Source organism: Numenius arquata, chromosome 11 (assembly GCF_964106895.1).
Source record: "Numenius arquata chromosome 11, bNumArq3.hap1.1, whole genome shotgun sequence".
Taxonomy (NCBI): domain Eukaryota; kingdom Metazoa; phylum Chordata; class Aves; order Charadriiformes; family Scolopacidae; genus Numenius; species Numenius arquata.
The window spans coordinates 14,905,649-14,930,114 of NC_133586.1; the positions used below are offsets into that span (position 1 = coordinate 14,905,649).

At 38.4% G+C, this 24,466-nt stretch overlaps 1 protein-coding gene across 1 annotated transcript in view; it reads right to left on the reverse strand.

Annotated features, from left to right (window-relative positions):
• PRTG (protogenin) overlaps positions 1-24,466 on the reverse strand; it is an 86,152-nt gene that overhangs the window by 16,325 nt on the left and 45,361 nt on the right. Inside the window, 3 exon segments of the mRNA XM_074156424.1 lie at positions 21,165-21,353; positions 22,472-22,777; positions 23,819-23,983. Coding sequence (XP_074012525.1) covers positions 21,165-21,353; positions 22,472-22,777; positions 23,819-23,983 — 660 coding nt within the window.

The following is a 24,466-nucleotide window of genomic DNA, read 5'->3' on the forward strand; positions in this document are numbered from 1 at the left end:
TTTTGGTTTGTTTTTTTTCAGTGCTGCTGGCATTAGGTTGTTGTAAAATTAAGTGTCACAGCACCTACAGCTTTGTAATAGGCATTTTTATCGTTATTACTTAAATCAGCTGGTGGACACAAAACCTACACTGTTTGTACAAATCAAGAGGCCACAACTGTTGTTGATATAAACATGCTAGAGCTAATTAATAAATTTGTTGCAAGACTGCCGCTGGAGTACACAGAGACTGTCTTTGAAAAGAGGCTGGCATGTAGCAAGCTGACATAGCTTCACAGAGTACAAGGGATCTGCCTCACATACCCTTTTTATATAACCAAAACCTGTCAGTATTAAAAACGCATGAATAACAGTTCAACAAGAGGCAGAGATTTCACCTCTGGTAATAATACTCCTATAAAATAAGAGTAAGAAGCAGCTAAATATGCCTTATATTGATTAATTTCATATTATCAAAATAGATGCTGTCCTAAAAATCAGTGGTTTACAATTTATGTAGGATCAGCCTCATTTTCCTATGGCAGTTTTTGTAGGTAGGTCATTGCTCCCTGGCGATACTCCTCTGGAATCCCATATCCTGTCATTCATTCTCCCATAAAAATCTGCAGTCAGCCCTGCAGATCCAACCCTGATAGGTCTTTCAGCAGCAAGACACATGGGAGACCGTTCTCTTTGGTTTGTGGGTCTATGAATAGGTTCTACACCTTATAGGAAAACTATGGCAAAGCTAAATACTGCAAGTAGAGCCAAAAAATCGTGGATTGTAACTTGGAAAAAACATTAACCATTACAGTGGCTGAAGCTTGGTAAGAGTTTGGATGATAATGATTTGCTTGCGCATTTTACTGTTTTACTACATCCCTGAGATATAATCTCAGAGATTATATTCAGCAGATAGGAAGTTCATAGCAGTTACTGATGTTACTGCTGTAAAAAAAGATTCTTCAAGAAAAGTGTTACAGTGCACACAGATGTTCCAACTCTGTTTTTGTGACAAGTCATTTAATTTCCCAGCATAGAGGGAGAACCACAGCTGCTTATCTGTCTGGATGCAAGAAACTGCAAAAATATCATGAAGAATTGAGACTTGATTTATTAGCAGCTCTATTGCTCCAGAGTTCATTGGAACATCCACGTTTTATTGCACCACCTCAGAGTTATTCAGTATTCTTTACCACTGCCATCAGCCTTGCTTCTACGTAAATCTTCCATTTCTCTTTCAGTAAGGGGAGAAGTTGCTACTGCAAAGCAGCCGTCAGTCAGAAATACTCATATTTGGATTTTCCCATTTTCTTTTCCAAAACTTAAGTTTTTAATACATTCAAATTATATATTTTTATTACTTAAACATGGATTAAACACACAGAGCCCATTTTTCAAAGCTTAGGAAAATATAAATGGTCTAGTAAATATATACACAATGGCAGGCAAAAGCAGCCACAGAGCTGATATCTTTTCATGTCAGAACTAATTTTAGTGTATGTTGGTGTATTCCATGGAATTCCATTGAGTTACTGTCTCAATCTTAGTTCTTCAGTTCTTCTAAGACATTGTGACAAATACATAAAAACATATAAAACAATCTGGCATCGTTCCACAATAGAATAAATGGCGCTTCCGTTGACCCTTACTGGCCTCTCAAATATATCTACTGCAAATCTAGATTTTGCTGGGATGACTGCTGGAGCCACTCATTATTTGGAGGAAGGCTGGGGGAAAAAAGAAAAAAAAAAAGTTCCCCTGTTTTGAAGGCATTTCCCTAGTGATAAAAGCGAAATGGGGAGAGGAAGGCACATCTCTGCAACCAACGTGGGTTAGCTCCATCTGGTAGAGTTATACCTCATTACTGCCAGATGGTGTCCCCATGCACTTCCAAGGAACACAGCTGGAAAAATTTGCAGCATCAAAGACTAAATGCCTGTATTAGCAGTTAAGCAACTAAAACCAAAAATGTGCTTCTAATCACTTTGCAGCTGGTGAAGTACTTTTTTAAATGCAACTACCTCGTTCTTAAATGACCAAGATAGCACAGACTGAACTTTTAGGAAAAGTTTCTAAGAACAATAATGTCACTTCCATATTCACAATGGAGCAAAAATTCCATTCTCAATGCATTCTATTACAGCATTAAAACCCTATAAACTTAAAGCAACACAACACTAACAATATAGCCAATGAAAAATCCTAATCCATATATAATTCCATCCCCCCTTCTCAAAAGAACACACAGAAATGTGTATGTCCTGATTACATTTTAACACTATCTTCAAATCAGTTTTCTACAAAACACTGAACTGCATTTATCCCATTCAGATTTTGGTAGTTTGGCTTCATAAGATTCTTCTATTCCAGGTAAATTTATAGCATTAAAGGTAAGTATAAAAGCTTTAACAGCAGGTTCCACAACCACTCTGTACACACGAGACACACTTTGGGTAACTGTTCATTCAGCTGGAGCTTATATTGAATACAAAATGTAGGGTCCTAAATCAAGAGTGTTACATAGCTGTGTTTGTCGATATCAACACAGCCAAAATTTTGGCTTTCTGGCAAATGCTTCATAGAAAGTATCTGTTTACAGGCTTCTTAGCCAAGGTTACAAGAGAGTGTAATATTGCAACCCCTAAAAGCCCTGTCATTGTTTCTTTCAGCTGCTGCATGTTTGTGAAGCTCCAAAGGCCTTGAAAGCAGCCAGAGCAGAGCCAACAGGTCAGGGCTAGATAAAATTAAGAAAGAATCCGAGGTCAGACCATGAAAGAACTTTCTTTTTTTTTTCCACCCCTCCAGAACAGTGAGTCCACCTCCAGCAGCCTTTCATTCAGTCCTGGTAAGAAGAGACAGCACTCCACAATCTGGATTTCAGAGTTTTTAAGTCCTCTGTGGAGAGAGGAAAAGATAAGGAAGCCCAAAGAAAATGGACATTTAACTATAATTTACTGTTGACTCATTAAGTCTGGATACTGAACTTACTTTCATACCAGTTTTGAACACCCTCATTCTCAGCACTTTCAAAGGAAAACGTTGGTAGAAATAAAAGTATTGGGGGCTGTGTTCTTGTTTCTAAAAGAATTAGGATTGCACAGAATTTCTAGAGAAAAAAAACCAAGAGTTCGGTGGCTTGGTGTTCTGAGTCGAGTTCAACAACCAGAAACAACTTCTTAAGCTACATCCAATATGGCAATTCTAACAGCTGGGGAAGGGGATAAGAAAAACATTTCTGTTTTATTCTAGCTTACACACAAAATTTTAAATAATACTTTTCTCCTTTCAATTAAAGGTATCAAAACCACACCACACTTAGAAAGCTGAAAAAATGGTTGTCCTAAGGAAAAAACTTCTGTGGCCAAATGTCCATTTTTAATTTAATCTTTTGTGCTGCTGGATTTTTTGTGTAACCTACAGGTCCATTGTTGGGTAGTGGTCCGGCTGGATACCTCATTGGTCTGGTTTGCCAGGGTGACTGCACTGCCCCCAAGCCCGTCCCTCCAACACAATAAACTCCAGATAATTATTCAAAGAAGAGGCCAGCAGCATGGGCCGCTCTGACATGGGGTCATGGCCTTTGACATCGAATCTGGGGCTAGCCAAAGTCTGCTCCAAGCAACAGAGGTCCAGGGGAATTATTAAGGGGGAAGGGTGGGAAAGGAAGAGCACTGAGAAATACTATCCTTAAAAAATGTACTTTTGAAGCAAAGTAATGTAAATACAGCAGAAACTTATTAGGAAAATAAGCAAATACATTTCAAATATACTAGACGAAAGGGACGGAGGGAAGCGCATCAAGACAAACAGTAACAGGAGTGAGTAGAAGGATGGTACAGATTCAGGTCTATTCCTCTCAAAAGCAGGTATTCCCTCTCAGATTTTCAGTATTGGATTTTATTTCTCGTTTCTAAAAAATGCCTTTTTACCTTGCTCGAGTACATATGAGTAAGCAAATAAACACAGTTTAGCAATCCTGTTCTATTGTGGTTTTTAAAATCTTGTCGAGGCTCTGGGTATGTAATCTCTAAGCATTATTACTAGCTTCAGATAATAATGTTTAATTACTTCTATTTTTAAAGGAATTGGAATTTCAATTGATCACACGTTTTAAATAACTAGTTTTTAATATCAGATTAGAATAGCTTGAGAGGTTACAAATCGCCAACATTTTACATCTCAGTTTCTTTTTCAATTTAAAGGTAACTTTAACCAGTTAGATAGAACAAAGACTGTCTGTGATACTCATGTTTTCCTTTGCAAACCAAATAACTGAAGTAGAAACTGAGCAATTTGTGCTTTGTAAAACACTGTAAAAGTTTATTTTGGTAGAAACTAGAACATATGACATATGTGAATTGATCCAGCTAAACGGTCTGGCTTTCCACAGCTTTGGATGGCTCTCGCTTATTTGTCTAAATCTGAAAAGGGTCTGTATCCCTTTTGTAGCTTTGCGCTATCCCCTTCGAGGGCCCCAGGACAAACAACACCTCACACCCCCTTGCAGTAAAAACATCACCTCTCCTACTGCCCGCCATCAGCAATAGCAGCTTTATACAAAAACCCGGGGGGGGGAGGGCTAGCAGGGCAGGATGAATTCCCAGCATACAGCATTTTGGCCTATTGGAGACTACAGAAGCAAGAGAACTATCTTTTCTTTTTAATCTTTTTAAAAGAAGCAAAGCAAATCTCAAGGGTTTAAAGTTTGCTGGATTTCCTTAGGGCCTGCAATGTTTTCCATCAGTCCCTATGTTTCTCTTGTGCTTTAGAGAACTGTTAAACTGCACAAGCAAAAAGCTCTCTTCCAATATTATTCTAACACCACACTCTAAAACCAGCAGACACCCTTATGTTAACTAGCCTGGCTCACCGTTTTCAAAGTGAGCCCTCAAAAGCTAACTTGAAAGCAATACCAGAGGCCTGGACAAACACCTAATTTTGATCTTTTGTGCTCGTCTTTTCTTCTGAGAGACCTTTTCTTTTGTTGCTGCCCAGTGGAAAGCACATAGCTCATTGGTCCTGCTTTGAAAGATGAGAGCACTGCCCCTCAGTCCACCCCTCGGAGCACAATCACTTTAATGGAATTATGTAGAGAGGCCACCTCTGGAAGAAGAAAGCGAGGGCGAGGGGGGAGGGAAAGAGTGTCCGAAGGAGCCAGCAGAACCTTAATTACCCCTAGTTACTAACACAGATACGTCCACTGAGAATTCACGCAGGGGTCCAAATAGGATGTGCCAATCCATACAACAGGTTCCCTTACATAAAGCAACTGACCCATGCAGGACCGACACAACAGTTAGAGAATCAAACATTACAGTTCGGGGCGGGGGGGGAAATAAAGAAAAAAAAAACCAAAGCCCCCCACAAATGCTGCTACAATCACATCTCAAAACAGGAGTGCGCTATAAAAAGTTCTTTTTCAAAAGATGGAAGAGATTGAAAAAATGATCTCCACAGTGAAGACCAACATTTCTAGGCTGCACATGGGAAGGAAGTTTAGACAATCTGCCTGACTTTCACACTAAGAGGAATGCTTCCAGAGACGCATCCAAACACGATGTAATAAGCACTCTATTAAGTTTGATTTAACGTCAGTTTAGGTACCAGGTTCTATCACACATACGCACTGACTGCCCGACATCCAGCATCATCTTACAAACAACACATTTTTACACAATGACAAAGACAATCTGTTCGCAGCGCCCAAACTTTCCCCTGAAGCTATGAAATAAATTTTCTTTCAGAACCAACATTTTCTGCTGGTCTGTCATGGACTCCCCATGCCATTTTGACCCTTTTGTGCAGCAAAATGAAAACACTATCTATCATTACTTGCACCACAGTGACTTTCTAGGAGGTGCACAGTTTCATTGCAAAAACATCTGTGGTCTGGTGACTCTTCTCAGATCTCAAGCTTTAGGAGTTGTGCTGTTGCAAGCATGACTGCAAGATGCAAAAGTCTCAGGTAGGCAACTACCAATCTGTCTGGTGCTCTCCTCCTTGAGAGGGCAACGAGGAACTGCACTAAAACACATTCAAATTGCTAGATGTAAAAACCAGTCAGTCACGACAGGAAAACAAACAAAATATATGCAAGTAGAAACCACCACTGTATTTTTCTTAAGGCAAATATTGGCAGCTTAGCCTATATCCAGCTGCATCTATAATTAGGGCCCTAACTTCAGTGGGACATTCTGTTATTGCAGGTGTCAAGGGCCATGTGTGCTCCCGCTCACACAGCGCTCCCTTTTATTTGTCAGACACCAGGCCATGGACGCGCACCTACTAGACAGGAGAGATACCCAACTACAGGTGGTGTCCAGGGGCTTGCTGGCATGCCCAGTTGTGTGAGCACTGAACTATTATTATACAAGATGTTTTGCAGATGTAAATAAAGCAACTGCTTAATGAAGCTCAAAATTTGGCACTCATTTGAAGAATACAGGGTGGAGAAGCAAGTTAACCTAGAAAGCTGAGAAGTTTTATAGCGAATTTGCTAAACTGACACATTTGTCATAGACTGACAGTTAGTCTGATATACATTTACTGCTCCTACTATGACAACTCTCATACTTCATTTGCTGAAGTTAAATCCAGATGCATTAAAAAGGCTTAAAATAAAAGGCTGGCATCAAGCTTCCGTTGTACACCACTTTTAATGCAAAGCATTCATTGACAACTCAGCATATAATGCTAAACATACTCCAATTACCCAGGTTAATAATCCAGGAAGCAGGGAAGGCAGCTTATAGCACTTGTAAAGAGTTCATCTCAAGTGCCATAGCTCAGCAGGTAATTTCACCTGAAGTGTGGTGGCACGAGGACACAGGTCTCCGTTTCCTCAGCCACGAAATGCATTGCAGTATCTCTCTCCAGACACGAACATGTCTGTTACTTCTCCCTATCTTCTTAGATGCCTCGTTCTCTACAGTCTCTCTGGTTGCATATCTTTGACATTTAGCAAGGGTATTCATTTTAATTACATTTAGATTATGCTGAACAACCTCCCTAGTGGTTTGGCACAGCAGTGTTATTTTTAGCCTTTACATTTTCATACAGCACATCCTGGACTTCTAAAACATGCCCTGAAGAAAATTTCCATTTGTAATGATATTAAAAGTATCCAGGACTCTACAATGTCCTTGGCTCTAATTTGCACTGCTGTTATATTCAATGCCACACTGGCATGAGCTATTCATAATTAGTTTTGTGGTAGCAATTTGCACAAAGAGGTTTATTAAAAGAACGCAGTAGGTGACAGCTTGTCACCAGGCAATGAAGCCTCATACACTACATACTTATATTCCTTCTTGAATGCTTTTGCTAAGCTTAAATTTGGTAGAAGTACCCATCTAGAAGAACAGGAGAATTTGCTTCTCTGTAAAAATTACACTAACTTTTCGTCTCCACACTGATTCCACCTAAAACCATATTTCAATGGCATCTTGTGGTCATCTCTTTCCAGGCCAGGACTATGCTCTTCTACGAGAATTCACCAGAAGGATTACTCAGTCTATATTAGTAGCAGCAGCTGTGCAACTTAATGTTGTTGTTGCTTTTAGTTAAATAGATGTTAATGGTTTATTTGAAGACTATTTAATTAAAGCCAATTTCTGGAACAGTGTTCTTGAGAGCACCATAGACAGATCTCGCAGGTGGTGTAAAGAGGTTAACATGCATACTGAATTTGGACCTAATATTCACAGGAGCTCAAATCCTTTACTCAAGAGTAATTCTCCGAACTGGGTTCTGAGTACTAATACCCTTCTACAAAAATGTTGTTTAATGTCCCTATAAAGATGCATCTAAAGAAAAAGAGTAGACTGAAACTTCTGAAAAGCTTTTGCTCTTCTGGTTGATAACACGGCATCTACTATTTTTTTTACACTTGCTGGTGTTTTGTAAAAAGCATATTTTTCCCCCACTTGGAAATGGATTATGACATGTTCTTAATGTAAATACTACTTACTACAGGTATATACTACTGTACTTTAAAGAATGCTCATTATAGCACAGAATAGCAATAACAACATGGAAAAGTAAATTACAACTTCGCAGAATCTGGAATAGAATTTCACACATTGTGTCCCTTTTTCCAAGAATACGTTTTTATGTGTGTAAAGTATTTTCCATAATTATATACAAGGGAATTTCGTCTGGCTTAAATTTTTCCTTCAAAATGTTTTTCTTTTAACTTTCTTTTTTAATAAACAAAATCATTTCTTACAGGAACCAATGCTGTTGTCGTCCAAATGTTTGACCACAGACCAGTTGTAATTTAAATCTTTTGCTATACCCGGGACCACTGTATTTTTTAATTAGTTCTGTGAAGGACGAACATTGAATACATATCAAACATTGCATTAACAAATGGAAAGGTACAGAGTAAAAGACGAGGAGACTACTCATAATCAAGGTTATTTTTGTTGTCTTTCCTAATGCATTCAAGATTTAAATCTGAGCTATATTACTATCTTGATTGAAAAAGGGAGAACAAAATTATCTTGATGTAATTCCTCTGCATATGAAGTTTATACAACACTTAGAAAATGGAAAGCAGTCTGACTGATTGATTACTTAAGTAAAATAAACACACAGCTACTTAACTCTTAGCTAGCTATCTTCCTTTGTACAATTAAAAGGGTTTCCCATCATTAATTCAGTTTTACAAATGCTAAGTTGAGGCTGCAGTTTGATGAGCATTTTAACCCAGCATTAACCACCACTGCTGCTGAAAGAAGCCAGCCGGCTTCTCCTCACCCTGCAGCCACTCACTCCTGCCACAACCTTCGTTTGCCGAGCTATTTTCCATTCAGGCCAGCTTCCCACCCTGTCCCTGCGCAATCACACAAATGCTAACGCAAGCACAGAGAGGAGCAGCACAAATTAGCACCAACAGGTACACAAGGAATAAGGGGTGCTTTCTTCCAGAAGTGCCAGCTTTTGCTACTTTATCATGCTCCGAGCTGCACTTTGATCAACTCTGAGAACTAAGTGACATCCCAAGGCGACAGAGCGAGTCACTGGCAAAACCACCTCACTGTTCTCAGCTGTGACCAGCTGGTTAGGACACAACACAGCCACCATGGGTCTGCTTCATCTTACGCAGTCTGGTGAAATCACAAACCTCAAACCTGCCCACACAAAACCTCCAATTTTAGAATAGATGTGTTATGAATTTATTAATAAAAGAAGTTTCCCTCAAGGGGGAGCTGTTATCTAATAGACTGAATGCAAAGCTGGAAATCTGAAAATTTACAGCTCAGTTCTGTCACTGATTTCGGGGATAGCACATCATACTCAGTTTAAACCATCAGTACCCGAGCAACTCCAGGAAAATGGCCCTTCTCTTCCTCATGTTTCAGTAACCCAGTTTGTAAGATGAGGCAGTGAACACTCATCCACCTTTGAAACTCATTGCAATAGTTACAAAGTGCTGGAAGAACGCAGCGTGTATTATTAGCAGAAATAATAGAGAGAAGTGGAAATATGAATAACTGACTGAAGTGGGTTGTTGTCGCACCACTCCGAGCAGCGTGCTTCAGCTGCCTTGCACAACGGGCACAAGGGACAACACAGGCTCTGGGGTCCCACACGGGAGACGACTCCTGGCTTCCAGAAGAGGGAAGAGGACCCTTCAGAGGCAGATCTTCCAACAGGGAGGCTCAAGCAAAAGAGGGAGGTGTAGGCAGTGCAGGGCCAGCCAGAGTACCCTGCACTTGTGCCTGCGCTCTGAATCATGCTAATCAGTTTTCTGTCCTACAACTAGACTGTGCTTTGGTGCTTTTCTTCAGGTATTTTACTGGGTTGATTGGAAGCGTGATCTGGCTGTCATTTCTGAAGGAGAGGGATGATCATCACTGCATATGACAGGGCTCCTCCTATCACGGCCCATGCATACCTTTCTACTCTGCTTGGATAACATACAAAGACTTAACACATCCAAGCCACCTCTGAGCAAAGTTTTCCAGCACAAATAACTGATAGGCAGTGCTACAGCTATGGGTTTTCCAAAGCAAGTGGCTGTCACTGAGGCAACAAGGACTGATGGGAAACTGAGAAATTAGATAAAGGCAGGTAAGAAGCAGTAGGAAGGCAGCCAAAAGACACAAATAGAGAAAAAGGCTAGGTTAGGCCAACATTAACAATTATAATGAAAATAAAAATTAATACAAAGGACTAATAGAGTAAGATGTATGCTTCTGATGGAGAAGTGCTGGACTAGACAAAGAGCATCAGGAATTCAGAAGATATCCTATTTTTCTCCCAACAGCCTCTATATACACATGCAAATATAGACACACAGATACAAAGCTAGGCAACCAGCTGTGAGCACATCCCTCCCTGCATCTTAAATATACAAAGGAGAAGGTGGGGAATCGATGGGTAAACGGACACAAGGCACAGTAGTGCAACATGTACCCATCTGCCTCACTTGCCCAAATACACTGTCCTACTCCACTGCTTCTAAACATCTCCAGTTCAACTACCTTAAAAAAAGCCCTGGGATCTGATATGCAGACCACATTTTCAAGATGTATTTGCATACAATATTTTATGTCTCCTCCTTTGTCTGAATATACAAATGTCAGTTGTACAGAGCTACAGCATGCACAACTGGATGCACACAAGAGGCAGAAAACTCAAGTCTTCAAATGATCTGCCAAACAGCATCAAGAATGTATTTCCCTGTCCCAGCTTCTTCAGACATGTGCAGTAACAAGTTATCTTTGTTTTGTAATGATAACCAGCTTGAGTCAGGGTACAATATTCAGTTATGATAATGGTATAAACACTGTGGAAGTGAGTATAAATGCAGAAATACACTTTTAATGCAAAACTTATTTCTATTAAGCTTTTTTCCCAGATGCAAAAAAATCACAAGTTTGGAAGAGAAGTTTCACAGCAAGAACTGCTTCTTCCAAAACAAGACTGTTTTTTCACCCACTTCCCGCATACCCTCCCTACATTTGCCACGAAAGTGTGACTCCAGACAGCCTGAAAAAACAAAACAAAACACTGGCTTTTCCACAATTGCATCTTTTCCCGAAATAGAAATATGCTTCTGTTAGCAATAATGCCTTCATGGCAAATATATAACCAAGGTGTTACTCAAGGCAGGAAAGCTACCAGAAAACATATTAGCTTAGCTTTAGAAGTGCATTTGCTTATCACTAACACAGAATTTGCAAAGAGCCTCTACTATTATCTCTCCCATACAACTATCACAAGTGGTAACATGATCCCAAAAAAGTTAATGAAAAAAACCTCAGGAGAAATAAGTTAACATTTTGATCACAACATCTGTTGTTAAACAAAGGAAGAAATTAATTTTTTTTTAAAAAAAAGGGAAAAAAAAATAAGAAATCTAACTAGCCCTGTACAGCAAATGTTTTCTTCTGTCCACTCTGAAGTCTCTTTCATGTGCTAATGGTGGCATTTTTTTAAACTCTTCCCCTTTGACTTACTCAGACCTTTAAGGACCTCACACATCTAATGGTTCCTCACATTCACCAAGAACAATCAAGAGAGGTCTGGGGGTTGACATGCAGTATGATTAATGGACAATGTTGATTTAATTTCCTATAACAGGAGTTTTCTCTAAGCTTTCTCCAAGGAGCAGTTTCTTTGCAATCCAGGACTTAAGTATTTTACTAATGAAGTCCAATAAATAGCAAATTAAATAACGCTGTCTCCCAGAGAAAAATCCTGTCATTTCAGGAAAAAAGAAAAAAAAAAAAAAAACCCAACCAAAAACCAAACAAAAAACCCACCACCAACCACTGTCTTTAAAGTTCTGTTTAAATCTAAAAGAGGTTGTATAGCAGGAATGCACATACTTGTCCGGGCGCTTTTTTGTGTGGTTTATTTTGTTGTTTTGTTTAAGAAACTGAAGCAATTATCTGGTCATTCCTGCCACTGTTAACTGCTTGCTCTTTTTTCTCTTTAAACTGGGGTAGACATTTAACTTAATTTCCACTTCCAAGAAATTAGTATTTATTTAATGGTCCCTTTTACATTATAGCTATAAAAATGCCTATCCATTGTAATACAAAGTTGAAAAGCAACTTTGAGGGTTTTTACTTAAAATAATTTACAAGTTTCTTGATGTAAAGACTGATCAATATGTCCTTTTCATGAAACAAATTTTAACCTTCAGCTCCAGCAAATGAACAATGAAACACTATTTGTATACATCCTAACTGTTACTCAATCAACATGACACAATTTCCCAACTGAATTCCCAACACAGGTTTAGCTTTAAATGGTGGAATTTCTACCCTGAGAACACAGGGCAGCAGAGAGCATTTCCTGCAAGATTCTAATCACTTTCCCACCACTGAAAGTTTTACCTTTAAATACTTTGAAGATGACTTATTTTGCTTTATTATAGTTATCTTGCCAGAGTGCAAAAAAACTCCCCCTCCTATTCCAAGGCTTTGCAGTACCCTTGATTCCAGTTCTTCGAGTTGTGACACAATTAGTCTGATGTCCTGAGAGAAAAAACTGCATCTGATTCAGTTATGGGGACAGTTGATAAAGAGACAGAAAGTCTCTCAAAAACAGGCAACAACCCTCCATGCTAGTGGAGTGGGCCCGTGGAACATCACCTCTCCTGTTGCCTTAGTGAAGCCTGTATCTTTACATTTTTAGCTTTAAAATTGCTACAAGGCATTGTCCCATGAAATAATGAAACTTCCCTCATCCTGACAGCTCCCGCTATCTCTTTAGAGAGCCAGGCTTAACTGGTCTTAGCACTCTTATTTTGTTTTTTTGAAGGACAGTACATTCAATCTTTATTCTGCACTTGGGTGTCTCCTCCCTCACCATGTCCTTCCCCTTTAAAGAGCCATTAGCTTGGGAAGTTAAAATTAATTACTGCAAAAGTCAAGGCATGTTTAAATGAGGATGTCAGGACTATTTTTCCCAGATAAACGGATTCAAACTGGACCAGTTCAGAGAACATGTTCAAGAAGGTTACATAAAAATATATAAGGCAATCCTTCCAACACCCAATCTACCTGTTTCTGAAAGATCTTAACTGTCTAAGAGAGCAAGAATGCACCTTTCTGACCCAAGATTAGGTGCTTAGCATGTAGACAAATTAATAATTTTCCATGAGTTTTAGAGCCACTTCAAGACTCCACAGTTAATTCAAAGAAAGCCTAGAGATTCCTCTTATTAAGTCTGTTATATGCAACTTTAATCAGCACCAAAACTAGTTATACTGCTAATGCAGATGTAACAGATTTCAGTATTCCACCATCTACAGAAGTTGATTACTGGCTAAATCAGTAAACTATTGAGAGGCTTAATGGTATAATTTAAAATTCACAAATACATTAAACAGTAAAGCTTTCCATTACAAATGAACTCTATGAAAATAACATTTACTTTCAAAAAACAAAAACATGCACAGAAGTAACTGTTATGAATTAAAAAAAATAATAATTGATAAATCTAATTTCTTTAATAGAAGCAAACAAATGCTGTCAGAAAAACTACACAACAAAGTCTTCTTTTTTGTAGTGAAATTAAAGTGGAAATATGTAATTAAGACACAAATCTGCTATAGTGCACAGTGCTAGAGAAATAATGGCAGAACTACACAGGAAGGAAGGCACTACATTTTTACAGATGTGGCACTTGAACTGCATAATAAGCATGCAGCATTAGCAGCTGATGGTTAACTGGCCTCTCCTCAGCAAATCTGCTCAGAACAAGCTGATATTTATCTAGGATTCCCACTCAGTCGTGTGTAAGAGTGCTTAAATAAAGCTGAACCAAAGATACAGTTGTAATGGATGCCATGCCAATAAGCTCTAACAAAGGGCCACATAGTTAAACATGAGCTTCAGTTTTGCTCAGTAAGAATTCAACTTACACCCTGAGTGAATCAATTTTGCATCTAACAGAGTAGTTTAGTATTTTTCTTCCATAAGGAAGGCATGAACTAAGTAGGCAAGTCTGTGAATCAGTTTGTCTGGTCACCTCATGTCGGTGTATTTGCACTGTGCAACCTCCTGATATTCCCTGCTTGCTTGTTCTGGTACATGTCAAGCTGCGCATGGACCAGCAAGTACAAAATCAGAAACGCGGCACAAGACAGAGGTTTGATTTCTTCCCTGCCTCTGCCAACCAACCTAGCTCTTGTACAAGCAAGAATATGAATCTAGAAGGAGCTCTCTGCTACAAACATATCTAGAAAAATTACTAGCAGTGACATGCACTGGAAATACAACATGATGTGACAGTTTACAAATTGCAACAAGAAAACAGAATAAAAACCAGTTTGATCTCTATTTACATTTACAGCATGTAAAATGCAATGAGGTTCCTTATATAAAAGAAGTAAAAGCTTAACATAGCAGCATTTGCTTTGATATTTTGCAGGTAAAAAAAGGTAAAGGGTAATAAACTCCCCTCCCTTTCCTCTTTTATCTGTAAGCATTTCTCCCCCTCCCGTTTTAAACCCTGAAAAAAAAAAAACAAGGAAAAAATTATATGCAGATATGCCATGTCTGCATCTGGAAGACAGGCTCATTTAGAGTGGTGGCAGGTCTGCCTTTCATGATTATTAAGTAAGGAATGTGTGTCTTGTTTACTGACATGTAGGGGAAGTGTGCTATCATACCAGGACTAGGCAAGAGCTCAGGTTTGTTAAGTACAAATACACATAAACTGCCATGTCTATGAAAGAGAGAGAGGTCACAGTTAGCTGAGGAAGAGGTTGCTTTTAAACATGCCCAGTCTGCTTCTAGGGCTTTTGCTTTTATTACTGTGCGATATGACCAATTTCTCCTCCCCTCTCTCAGCAAATCCCTTATGTTTTAGCTGATAAGTAGTAGCAGCAAGCCTGTTACACGCAATCAGGAGAATTGACAGATAAGAGGTTTAGTTTAAGGATGTAATCAGCATGAGTAAACACTAGACTGACCCGGCTGTAAACAGTGGAAATAAATGATAATATTTGTCCTGGTCACCTACTAAACTATTAGACACTTTTCACTATGTAGCAATGTAAACATAATGGCTACAGTATATATAGCATACAGTGCTATCATCTGGTTTTCCAAGCAAGAAAACTGAGCTTTTAATTGGTCTTTATTAAGAATTAAAGTAGTTTCTGTTTTTTTTTTTTTTTTTTTTTTTTAAACAGACCTGTAGGTTGTTCAAATCAACATTTCATTAACTGCAAATGTCTGATCTGATATAAAATACCTCAACCAGAAATAGAGTACATATGTAATACTAGATTATATTTTCTTGAATGCCATTTGAGAACAGTTAATTATGAAATAAAAAAAAAAAAAAAAAGACTGAGTTTCAAGGGAAAAGACCTGTGTTTTTTTCACATCATCTTATGAAACTGGAGGAATGCCTGGCTCCTTGAATTTGTATGGGAATCCCAAGCTAAATTTCCATGGGAACTTATAACCAAAAAGCAGTATCAAGTCCCCCATACACAATTTTGGATATCCCAGAATGTTCAGACACAAGTATGTAAGACTACATTCTGATACCAACAAAACCTGGCATAAAACTGAAATTATAGCCCTAGCTATCAGAAATAACTACATTAATACATGTAATGCTCTTCCAGTATTCCTTCTCAATATTACACCATTCACAGTTCTTAATAAGAAAGATGTCATCAAAGCTGTCATTAATTTTTTTTAAATTTACATTTTTCTAGCACATCCACTTGCAATATAGTGCAAACAACACTGCTATGTCATATCTGAGCATCATATCAACTGCTTTACAAACCTTCGTAACGCTTTCACAGAATTATTACAAGGGACGCTTGGGTAAAATGCATCAGGCAGTTTAATTAGAGAAATTCTTTGTATTGGCTCTTCTTAGACACCTTTATTCATTTTCTATAGATTATAGAATCACCTTGTCATCTTTGCTGCTCTGGAGTCAAGATTAGCTATAAATAGATCCAGGGGAAATTAAGCAACTGAAGGCCAAGTCTCTGGGGTAATGCTAAGTGTAGTAGGTAGTTGGCTACTTCTTCAGCACAATCCCCCTTTTCAGAGGAGAGTGCCATGCAGGGTCACAAAATGTGTCTCTGCGTCATTTAGACTTTGACAAATTCTTCACTTGGAAATTTGGTCCAAGTCAGGGGTTGCGGGGGGTGAGGAAATGTACTTTCCCTTATTTCTCCTCTCTGTGACTAGAAGAGGTAGGACATAGAAGAGCTTTTGGGCAGGGGAGTTTTTCTGATTAAGACCAAATTTTTTGGAGTAAATTGCACAAATGAACCTGACAGAATCTAATTATTTTTCCAAAAGAACTAGATTGAGACAGGGGAAAATTCCACGGGTAATGTAAAACTGGAGTACCAGGAGAAACAGCAAGAGGTTGTGATGCCCCTCATGCTAAGCAGCTTACGTGACACCAGTCAGGATAGGATAAGCTTTCCCAGTGAGAGAGCTTGCAGTCTCTCCAAGCCTGAGAGGAATCACCAACCAATTTTTTTTTTTATTTTTTTTTTTAAAGCAGATATATGCCATTTCATGGCCATCAAATCACTTGGCAGTTTCTCCCCAGTGCCCTGCAGCCTGCAAGCACGTCAAGTCCTGGGAGCCCAGCAGTGCTCCTGGGGGCTGCAGGTCCCACCATAGGACACTCTACTCCACAGGCTCTCCTGGGGAGGGGCCTTCACTGGGGCAAGGCCAAGGTATGTGGGCTCCCGTGCCCAGGGCATTTTCACCAAAGCTAACAGACCAGTTTTTCTACCCCCTAAGGTGTCTGCCTGAAAACAGTTATTTACTGCGATATCATCTTGTAGGCAATAGAAACAAAAGAGCACCTAAGGTGCACACATCTCTGCCACAACCCGCTTGCCTCAAGGTTTCGTGCGCATTTAGTGAGACCTTATGTTAGACTTGACACCAAAGTGCAACTTTCTGAAATCCTTACTGTAATTACCAGCACTCAAGGTGGTATAGCTCCCAGACAGTAACTACAGAAGGATGAATTAGCAGAACGAATTCTTGCTTTCCTCCCTCCCAGCGTATAAAGTATTAATGGCACAAGAACATGTTGCATTCTCCTATCACTAGTGGCATTCATTTAATTAGTAAAAATATTGCTCTAACTAGCACGATAAGAACTGAAAAATAAAAAAGTTCAGAGAGGGAAACTTCCAGGCAGCTTGAAGAACAGTGTTCTTGTGTTACAGCATCAGAATTGATCATGCTTTCTTGAGTTTGTTAACCAAGAAGCTGAATTTGATTTTATTCTCCCTAGATATAGGTTCCAGGATGAGATGCTTATCAGCATTACAACCTAGTTATGAAGAGTTCCTGGCTCCAGTAAACTAGATAAGCTTAAAATGTGTTCTTCTGAGTCACTGGCCATCTTCTATCAGTCCCACCTTCCTACTGGTCACATAGCTGCAAACACAATGAGCTGTGACTGGAAAACAGCCCACCTAGCACAGCAGTGAGTAAGAACATTGAGGCAGAGATGCATATGCACATGACTAAAATGCTCTTTGAAAAAAAATAATTTGAGGACATTTAAACTTCTCTGGACACTCCCTTTGTTTTAACTTTCAAGTTTTGCCAATTCCTCTCCTGTTCCACAGCAAGAAGGTTCCCAAACAAACTCTTCCACCAAAAAGAATTTGCTTCAATTTCTGAACACGCATATTCTGAAACATTACAGAACCTGAACCTGTACCAGCAGACTCATCAAGCCTCACAATGAAAGGCTTTCTGTTAGGAATAATTTTCTAGAGCAGGAGGAAGCAAAGGAGGAATTAAAAATAGAGGCAAAAATGCATGGTATGCACCCAAGGGTCTGCTCCTGTGGTAAATTCAAGTGATAATGGAATTTTACACTGGACTAGGAAATGGCCTGCGATTGAAAAATAAATGCCAAGACCTTTCACACAAACAAATGTCTATGTGAAACTGTGGATATTTATTTTAAGAATGGCAGCCCTGACTCTGATCAGATCATTTAATTCTATTTACATGGTAACTATCATGCTAAATAATCCAGTTTAAAAATACACAGAAGTAGCTGGGTAGACCCACACTGGAGTACGAGGTCAGTTCTCAAAAAAACAAGGTAGGAACCACCCAAAGATTAAAACATACAGCATAATATTCATATTGCTATATTTCACGTTCAATCCTTGTAACCTATTTTACACTAGGCATTGCTGATTCTGCTTTACCCATCATACTCATCGCTCCATCAAGAGTCCTGTAGACATTTGCAAATCATTTACAGTAGTTATATCAATGCTATCAACAATCAATGCAATCAACAGTGCTTATAGTATCAATGCTAATGTTCTCTTTGATTAGAGAATATTATGAATTCCAATTATGTGATGCGCTTCAATTGCCACAGAGTAAGTGAACTGTCTTCTTTGAATACATAGATTTTGCACAATCAGCAGTTGTACCAACATCTGCAGAAAGTTCCATGGAGAGACATATTGACATGCTCCAAACGTCACTAGAAGTCTATCTGCAGTTTATTAACTATGCAAGAGAACAGGGAATGGTAGAGCAGCCTTAGGTCATGACAAACTAAGACACGAAGATGGAGTGTTCAGAAGCCAAATAACTTCAGCGGCAACAGATAGTGCATGAGAAACTACTCCATCTTTGCCACTGAGAAGCACCTAATACTATTAGTATATTCTTCCAAATTAGGAATAACCTCTTCTTTTGACCATGTTATTCAACATATATGAAACCAAAAATATTAACGCACACCTTTCCCCTTCAGGTTTCATACTTGCAGTATTCTACTAATTCCTGTAGCTCATAATGAAGACGTTTATTTTAAAGAGGCTGTCAATAAATCAGTAGTTTAGTGTCCTCAGGAGAGGCAAATGGATGACAGAACATTAGTCCTCAAAGCCTCGGTCCAGTTTGTGAAGAGTTAGTTTACCATGGTCACAAAACCTAGAACAGTGGCTTTCCTTGTTTTATCTCAAATTCTGCCAGGTAGGACCACTTCTTAATATTTTAAATTTGAAATGCATAAATAAAATAACCTTGTCCAAATGATTTAGATTATTCACAAGAAATAAAAAGAAATGGAAATCAGTCCCCTTCTTAATGTGTGAACATTGCTAGGGTCTTTGTGGGTTTATATATTGCATATAATTTTACATGCTATATTTTCCACATATGCAGCTGCCATAGGCAGAAATAAGTTGGTTGAGTACTTTTTTCTAAGAAATAATTTAGCGTGCAAAAGTATTTCAAACAGGCAGCTTCTCAATGGGCAAATACAGCAGTCAGACAGGCACTGTCACTATGAGAAGTCTGTGTGAACTTCCCAGGCTTCAACATATGTAATCATCTTAGCAGTGGAAAATCATGACGTAATCGAATGTCCTGTGCCAAGCAAGTCTTTTGTAGCTGTAACAATGAATGGCTTTTTCTGCAAATGCTACAAAGCAAACAAAAATAAGAAACCAGCAAAAAAACTTACACAGGAAAACGTCCCATTTGATATGCACTTCAAATAACTCGACACATCCCATTAAAAAATAAAAAAAAAATATTAACTTCTACTGAAGTTATTTGAAAAAAATACTTTTCAATGGATCTAACCAATGCCAGCATAAATTACGCATGTGTGAAAAATATAAATTATGGCAATCAGATTATATGGAATGTATCATGTTTTGGTAATCATATTTAGATACTTAGAACTCTGATAATGCATAAACACTAAACACATCACATGCACCACGACTGAATGGTTAAGTCAAGCACATGAATTCTTCCATGCCCACACTTCTTGTAATTCAGTAACAATGTGACCGTGTGAAAGCTGTAATTTCCTAACCTCACTTTGCTTTTGTTTTCCCTCTGTCTACATGCTTACTGGAAAGATAAACCAATAAAAACACACAGTTAATATACATTCTAAAATAATTCTTTAAAATAATAATTTAATCTGAGGATTAGTGTACTGAGAAAATCCATATGATGTGGATCACACAGTTAATAAGCGTGCACATGTCTGAAATGACTGCTTTTTAACTGCATAATGAGAAGACCAAAAAAAAAAAATGCATTTATGTCCTAGGACACACAGACACCACATCCTTTCAACCCACTGCTCTTTTGTCTCACAACTCTGTTAAACAGTCAGCTGCTGCCAGATGCTCTGGCTAGAAATGGTCACAGATGGTCAGTTGTCCAGTTAAGAGATCAGAATGCTCTCCTTGGATCTCCCCTAAAATAGTATCTCAACTGCATGCAGCAGATGAGAATACCTGAGCATGGTCAAGAGGCCATTTGACGTACGTAAGACTGCATGTCAATTTTGATAACTTAGTCAAGTTATCAAAATTCTCTATACTACCCCTAAGCAAACTATCTTAATGCACTTCAAATACTAAGTGTCAAATCCTATATTACTTTTGCTGATTACATTATAGGTCACATATTTTTATGAAATAAATTCTCAGTTATATATGTAAACAGAAGCAGCACCTCCTACCTAGGGATAATACCAACACATCTGTACTTATACACATCGCAGGAGCTACAGGAGGAAACAGAGTCAGATGATCAATGGAAAGATTCCAGTGGGACTCAGGAAGCTCTGTGCCCTAATCTTTGTGCTCAGTACTGCAAATATTTACCAGTACTCCTTAAAAATATTAACAGGATAATAACACGCACAAGGGCTAATAGATGCTACGGTGAGCAAGCAGTGCTTGTTGTGCAGTATAGCTGTCACAAAGGCTACAAATAGCAGAGAAATAGGCTAGAAATACCAGAGAAAAATCTTTGGTATTTTGTATTAATCTTTCACTGTTACTAGATCAGGCATAAATATACCAAAGCTGAAAAAAACAAGTATTAAACTATTAAAGAGCCACATCATTTACTAGCAGTATTTACTAACTATAAGTTCCATACCTTCTGATAAGTAGTTGAGTGTCCTTCTTCCAATTTACACAAGATTTGCAAGATCTGTTTTTCTAAGCATTGTACAACGTATATTTTGAGAGAGGATTATTCCATCAGCAGTGTAACTCAAGCTTGCAAAGCTTATTGCTAGGAAAATAGATGGCCAAACCTAGCATTGTTGCCTTACAGGTCTAATGATTTAAGGTCTCCAAGATGCCTTTTGACTTCAACCGTCCTCCAGAACAGTTAAGAAATATTTTATATACTCACCTAAACCACTGACAGTATACTCAAGATCACTGGCACCCAACAGAATTGGTCCATTCTCCTGTTGGCCTTCTTCCTTGTAGTACAGCTTGTACCCTTGAATAGCTGCAGTGTCCTCGGAGTCCTGCTGCCACTGTACTATTATGGTTGTACAGTTCATTGGCTCCAAACGCAGCTCAGGAGACTTTGGTGCTGGTTTTAGAGAAATACATGTAATATTCTTATATTCTAGAAACAAGTAATTTTCATGCAAAAATCTAGATGCCCATCAGTCCAAAGTTCACTCATGACTTTAATACTTCCTCATCTGTGTACTCACACAACTGTTTCTTTATTATGATGTCTGACTCCCTATAAGCTAATCTAACAACTTAATTTAGGATCAATCAGAATAGAAACATTTTTAATTCTGCATCTTAATTAATCAATTAATTAAATTTATAAGGTAGTTATTTTCAAAAAAAAAAGAAAACACTACAAAGACAGTTATAAAATTACCTCCTGTTTTAAAGTGCGCCAGAGCAAATGTGATTAACAATAACATGACCGTTCATCATGTGCTAACAATTTCCTATAGCAGTAAAAACTCGGTGAAATCCAGTGGATGGATCCAGTGGATACAGCTAAGAAATAAAGTTACAAATTCAAATCTACATCTTTTACAAGCCATTCATGCAAAGTTGAATGTTCTTCTGCATGACATTACTAAATAATAATGTAATCCAAAGCTCAATTATAACAACTTAAGACTTCAAATATCAAGTCAAATGGCATATTCAAAACATAAGTGCATTGCCTCAATTTAGATCTTTTAAGTACCTGTACACAATTCTAATGCATAATGTCCTAATTTGCAGAAAGGTATTTTATACTGAACAGCAACGGAGTTTGGGGTTGTTGATTTTTTTTATTCAAATTATACAGAAGAAAAACTGTGTTATCATTGGAAACAAGTCTACAAGCTAAAATGTTGGAGCAGCTCACAAACACGAATTAAAGATTGACACCAAAATAATATATCAGCTTTTCCTTCTGTTGTCACTATAAGGCCTTTCATAAGACAGATTAGTTCCTCTTCAACTTTTGATCCTGAAACTATGTATTAACTGCATTTAATTTATTAAAGGAATCAAAAGGTTTTGCAGATTATGCACAGAATAATGGTTAGAACACTATTTTCTAGATCACCAGAACATGTAATGGGAAAATCTATTTCACATCATTGCACTACCTGCCAGAAAAACTCGTAGCCTTCAGATGAAGCCTGCAATTGAGCCCATCTCCAGCCTGCTGGTAATGTTAAGAATTACCTTTCACACTTGTAGCTTTGGGAGTCCGGTGGGAAGTCCACAAAGATGCCTCTCCCCAGCCAATCCTTGTTGCAGCAGTGATACGAACCAAGTAGACACTGTCAGGCCTCAGGCCTTCGAGGAGATACTCATCTGAAGTCCCTGGAAGCTCCAAGACTTGGACTTTGGTCTCTGTGCTGAGGCGGAAAGACAGACGGTACAGGACCACCTGACCTCTCCTGTATTTTGCAGGAATAGGTAGCCAAGAGATGAGAATATCCGTAGGACTCCTGCTTGTCAAACTAATTTCAGGAGCTCTTAAGGGAACTAAAAGGAAAAGACAGCACTTTTGACCTCAGGGAAAAGAGAGATGGAAAATTCCCATCTGACACCATAGCCTATGATGAGGTGTCAGTAATGTAAGAGTAAATAATCCAAGAAGTTTTGTAGATTCTTGTTTATTTTAAGGATAACTTGACACTGTTCATTTCTCACCTTCTGCATGCAGCATAGACTTAGCAAGCTCCTTTCCATAAGGCCCTCAACGTTTTCTTCTCTTATTGCTGCCAGCAGTAATCAAAGGCAATCAGCACCTTACTGTTCTGACAAACTGACTGTCAAGGTTAGATGCAGCAGCTTGAACTGAGAGTCTAGACAACAACCTGTACTGTTGAAGACTCAGCGCATGTTCTTTTCCACCAACCATGTAATGAGGGTAGTAACTCCTGGCAAAGAGACAGGCAGACAACTGGAACTGGCAATGTTCCACGCTGCCAAAGCTTAACCCTGACAGAATTTATTAATCACTTCTAATGAACTATACTAAACTGTTGTTGCCTTGATGTTTAGATTAGTTAAGTTATGGCACAGAAATAAGTCAGCAGGGTCTTTTATGAAATTCTGATTCTACTAAAAAGCACATAGATTTAAAAAAAAAAGTTACTTTTTTTGGTATAGCAAACTTTTATTCCAAATTTTCCTTCAAAATTTGCAAAAGATGCAGTGGGTGTGCAGTTTGATTCACATTTCAGATGCACAAGAGAGTCATAGAGAGAATAAATCCTAGGCTATCATCAAATTCTCAACACTAAGGAAGTTCTTAAAGGTCCAGCATAGTTATTTACATGATTTAATGGAATGTCTTTCAACGTAGAAAAAGACACCATGTAACATACTATGATGCCCTGTCAGAATGCTATTTTATTCTCATTCCTGTCATTAGCTGGCTCAGTCTTACATTACACATATCTAGAAGTCTCATTGATGTCAACGGAAGTTTGGGATCCTCAAGAGCTATTAGCACTGGATTGCATATTTCTATTCAGTGCAAATTAAAATGTTCACCTAAATCAGTGCTATTTGCCTTACCATCTTCAAGGGTGTGCTGAGTCACATGATCTGACATCTGACTGGCTCCCAGAGGCATATAAGCTACAATATAAAAGGTGTAGTTGCTGGCTGGTTCCAAGTCATCAATAATGTAATGTGTTGTATCATTTCCAATGACCACTTGGTACTCTTCATTATTTAAACCTGGCATAAAACAAGGGTTAGACAAACAAAAATTTTACTGACAATCCCTAAACATCACAGTATCTTGGCTTTAAGATTTTACAAAGTTATTTCATGTTCTTCCCCCGCCTACCTCTATTTTTTCAACCCTACTAAGTAAAAGCTCTTTTATGCACAGGAGTAACTGTGTCTTGCTGTGGTGTAGATTATGGTGTTTCAGGACTTTCCTGAATAAGGGATGCTGAATGCAATTCTAAACCCTATTCAGAATTAGTCACAACAAACTGTGCCCAATGTACAGTAACACAACAGACAAGCTCTAATAGCCTTATCATTCATACCAAGCTTCTAAATCTATTTGTTTAGAGTCAGGGAGGTTTTTTCAAAACCTATTTACAGAGCCTTTCTATAGCAGACTGTGAGGAATGCGAGGGCTCCACTCCATCAAAAACAAAACAAACACCACCACCCCCCCAAAGAAACAAACAGAAAGAATTTATTCAG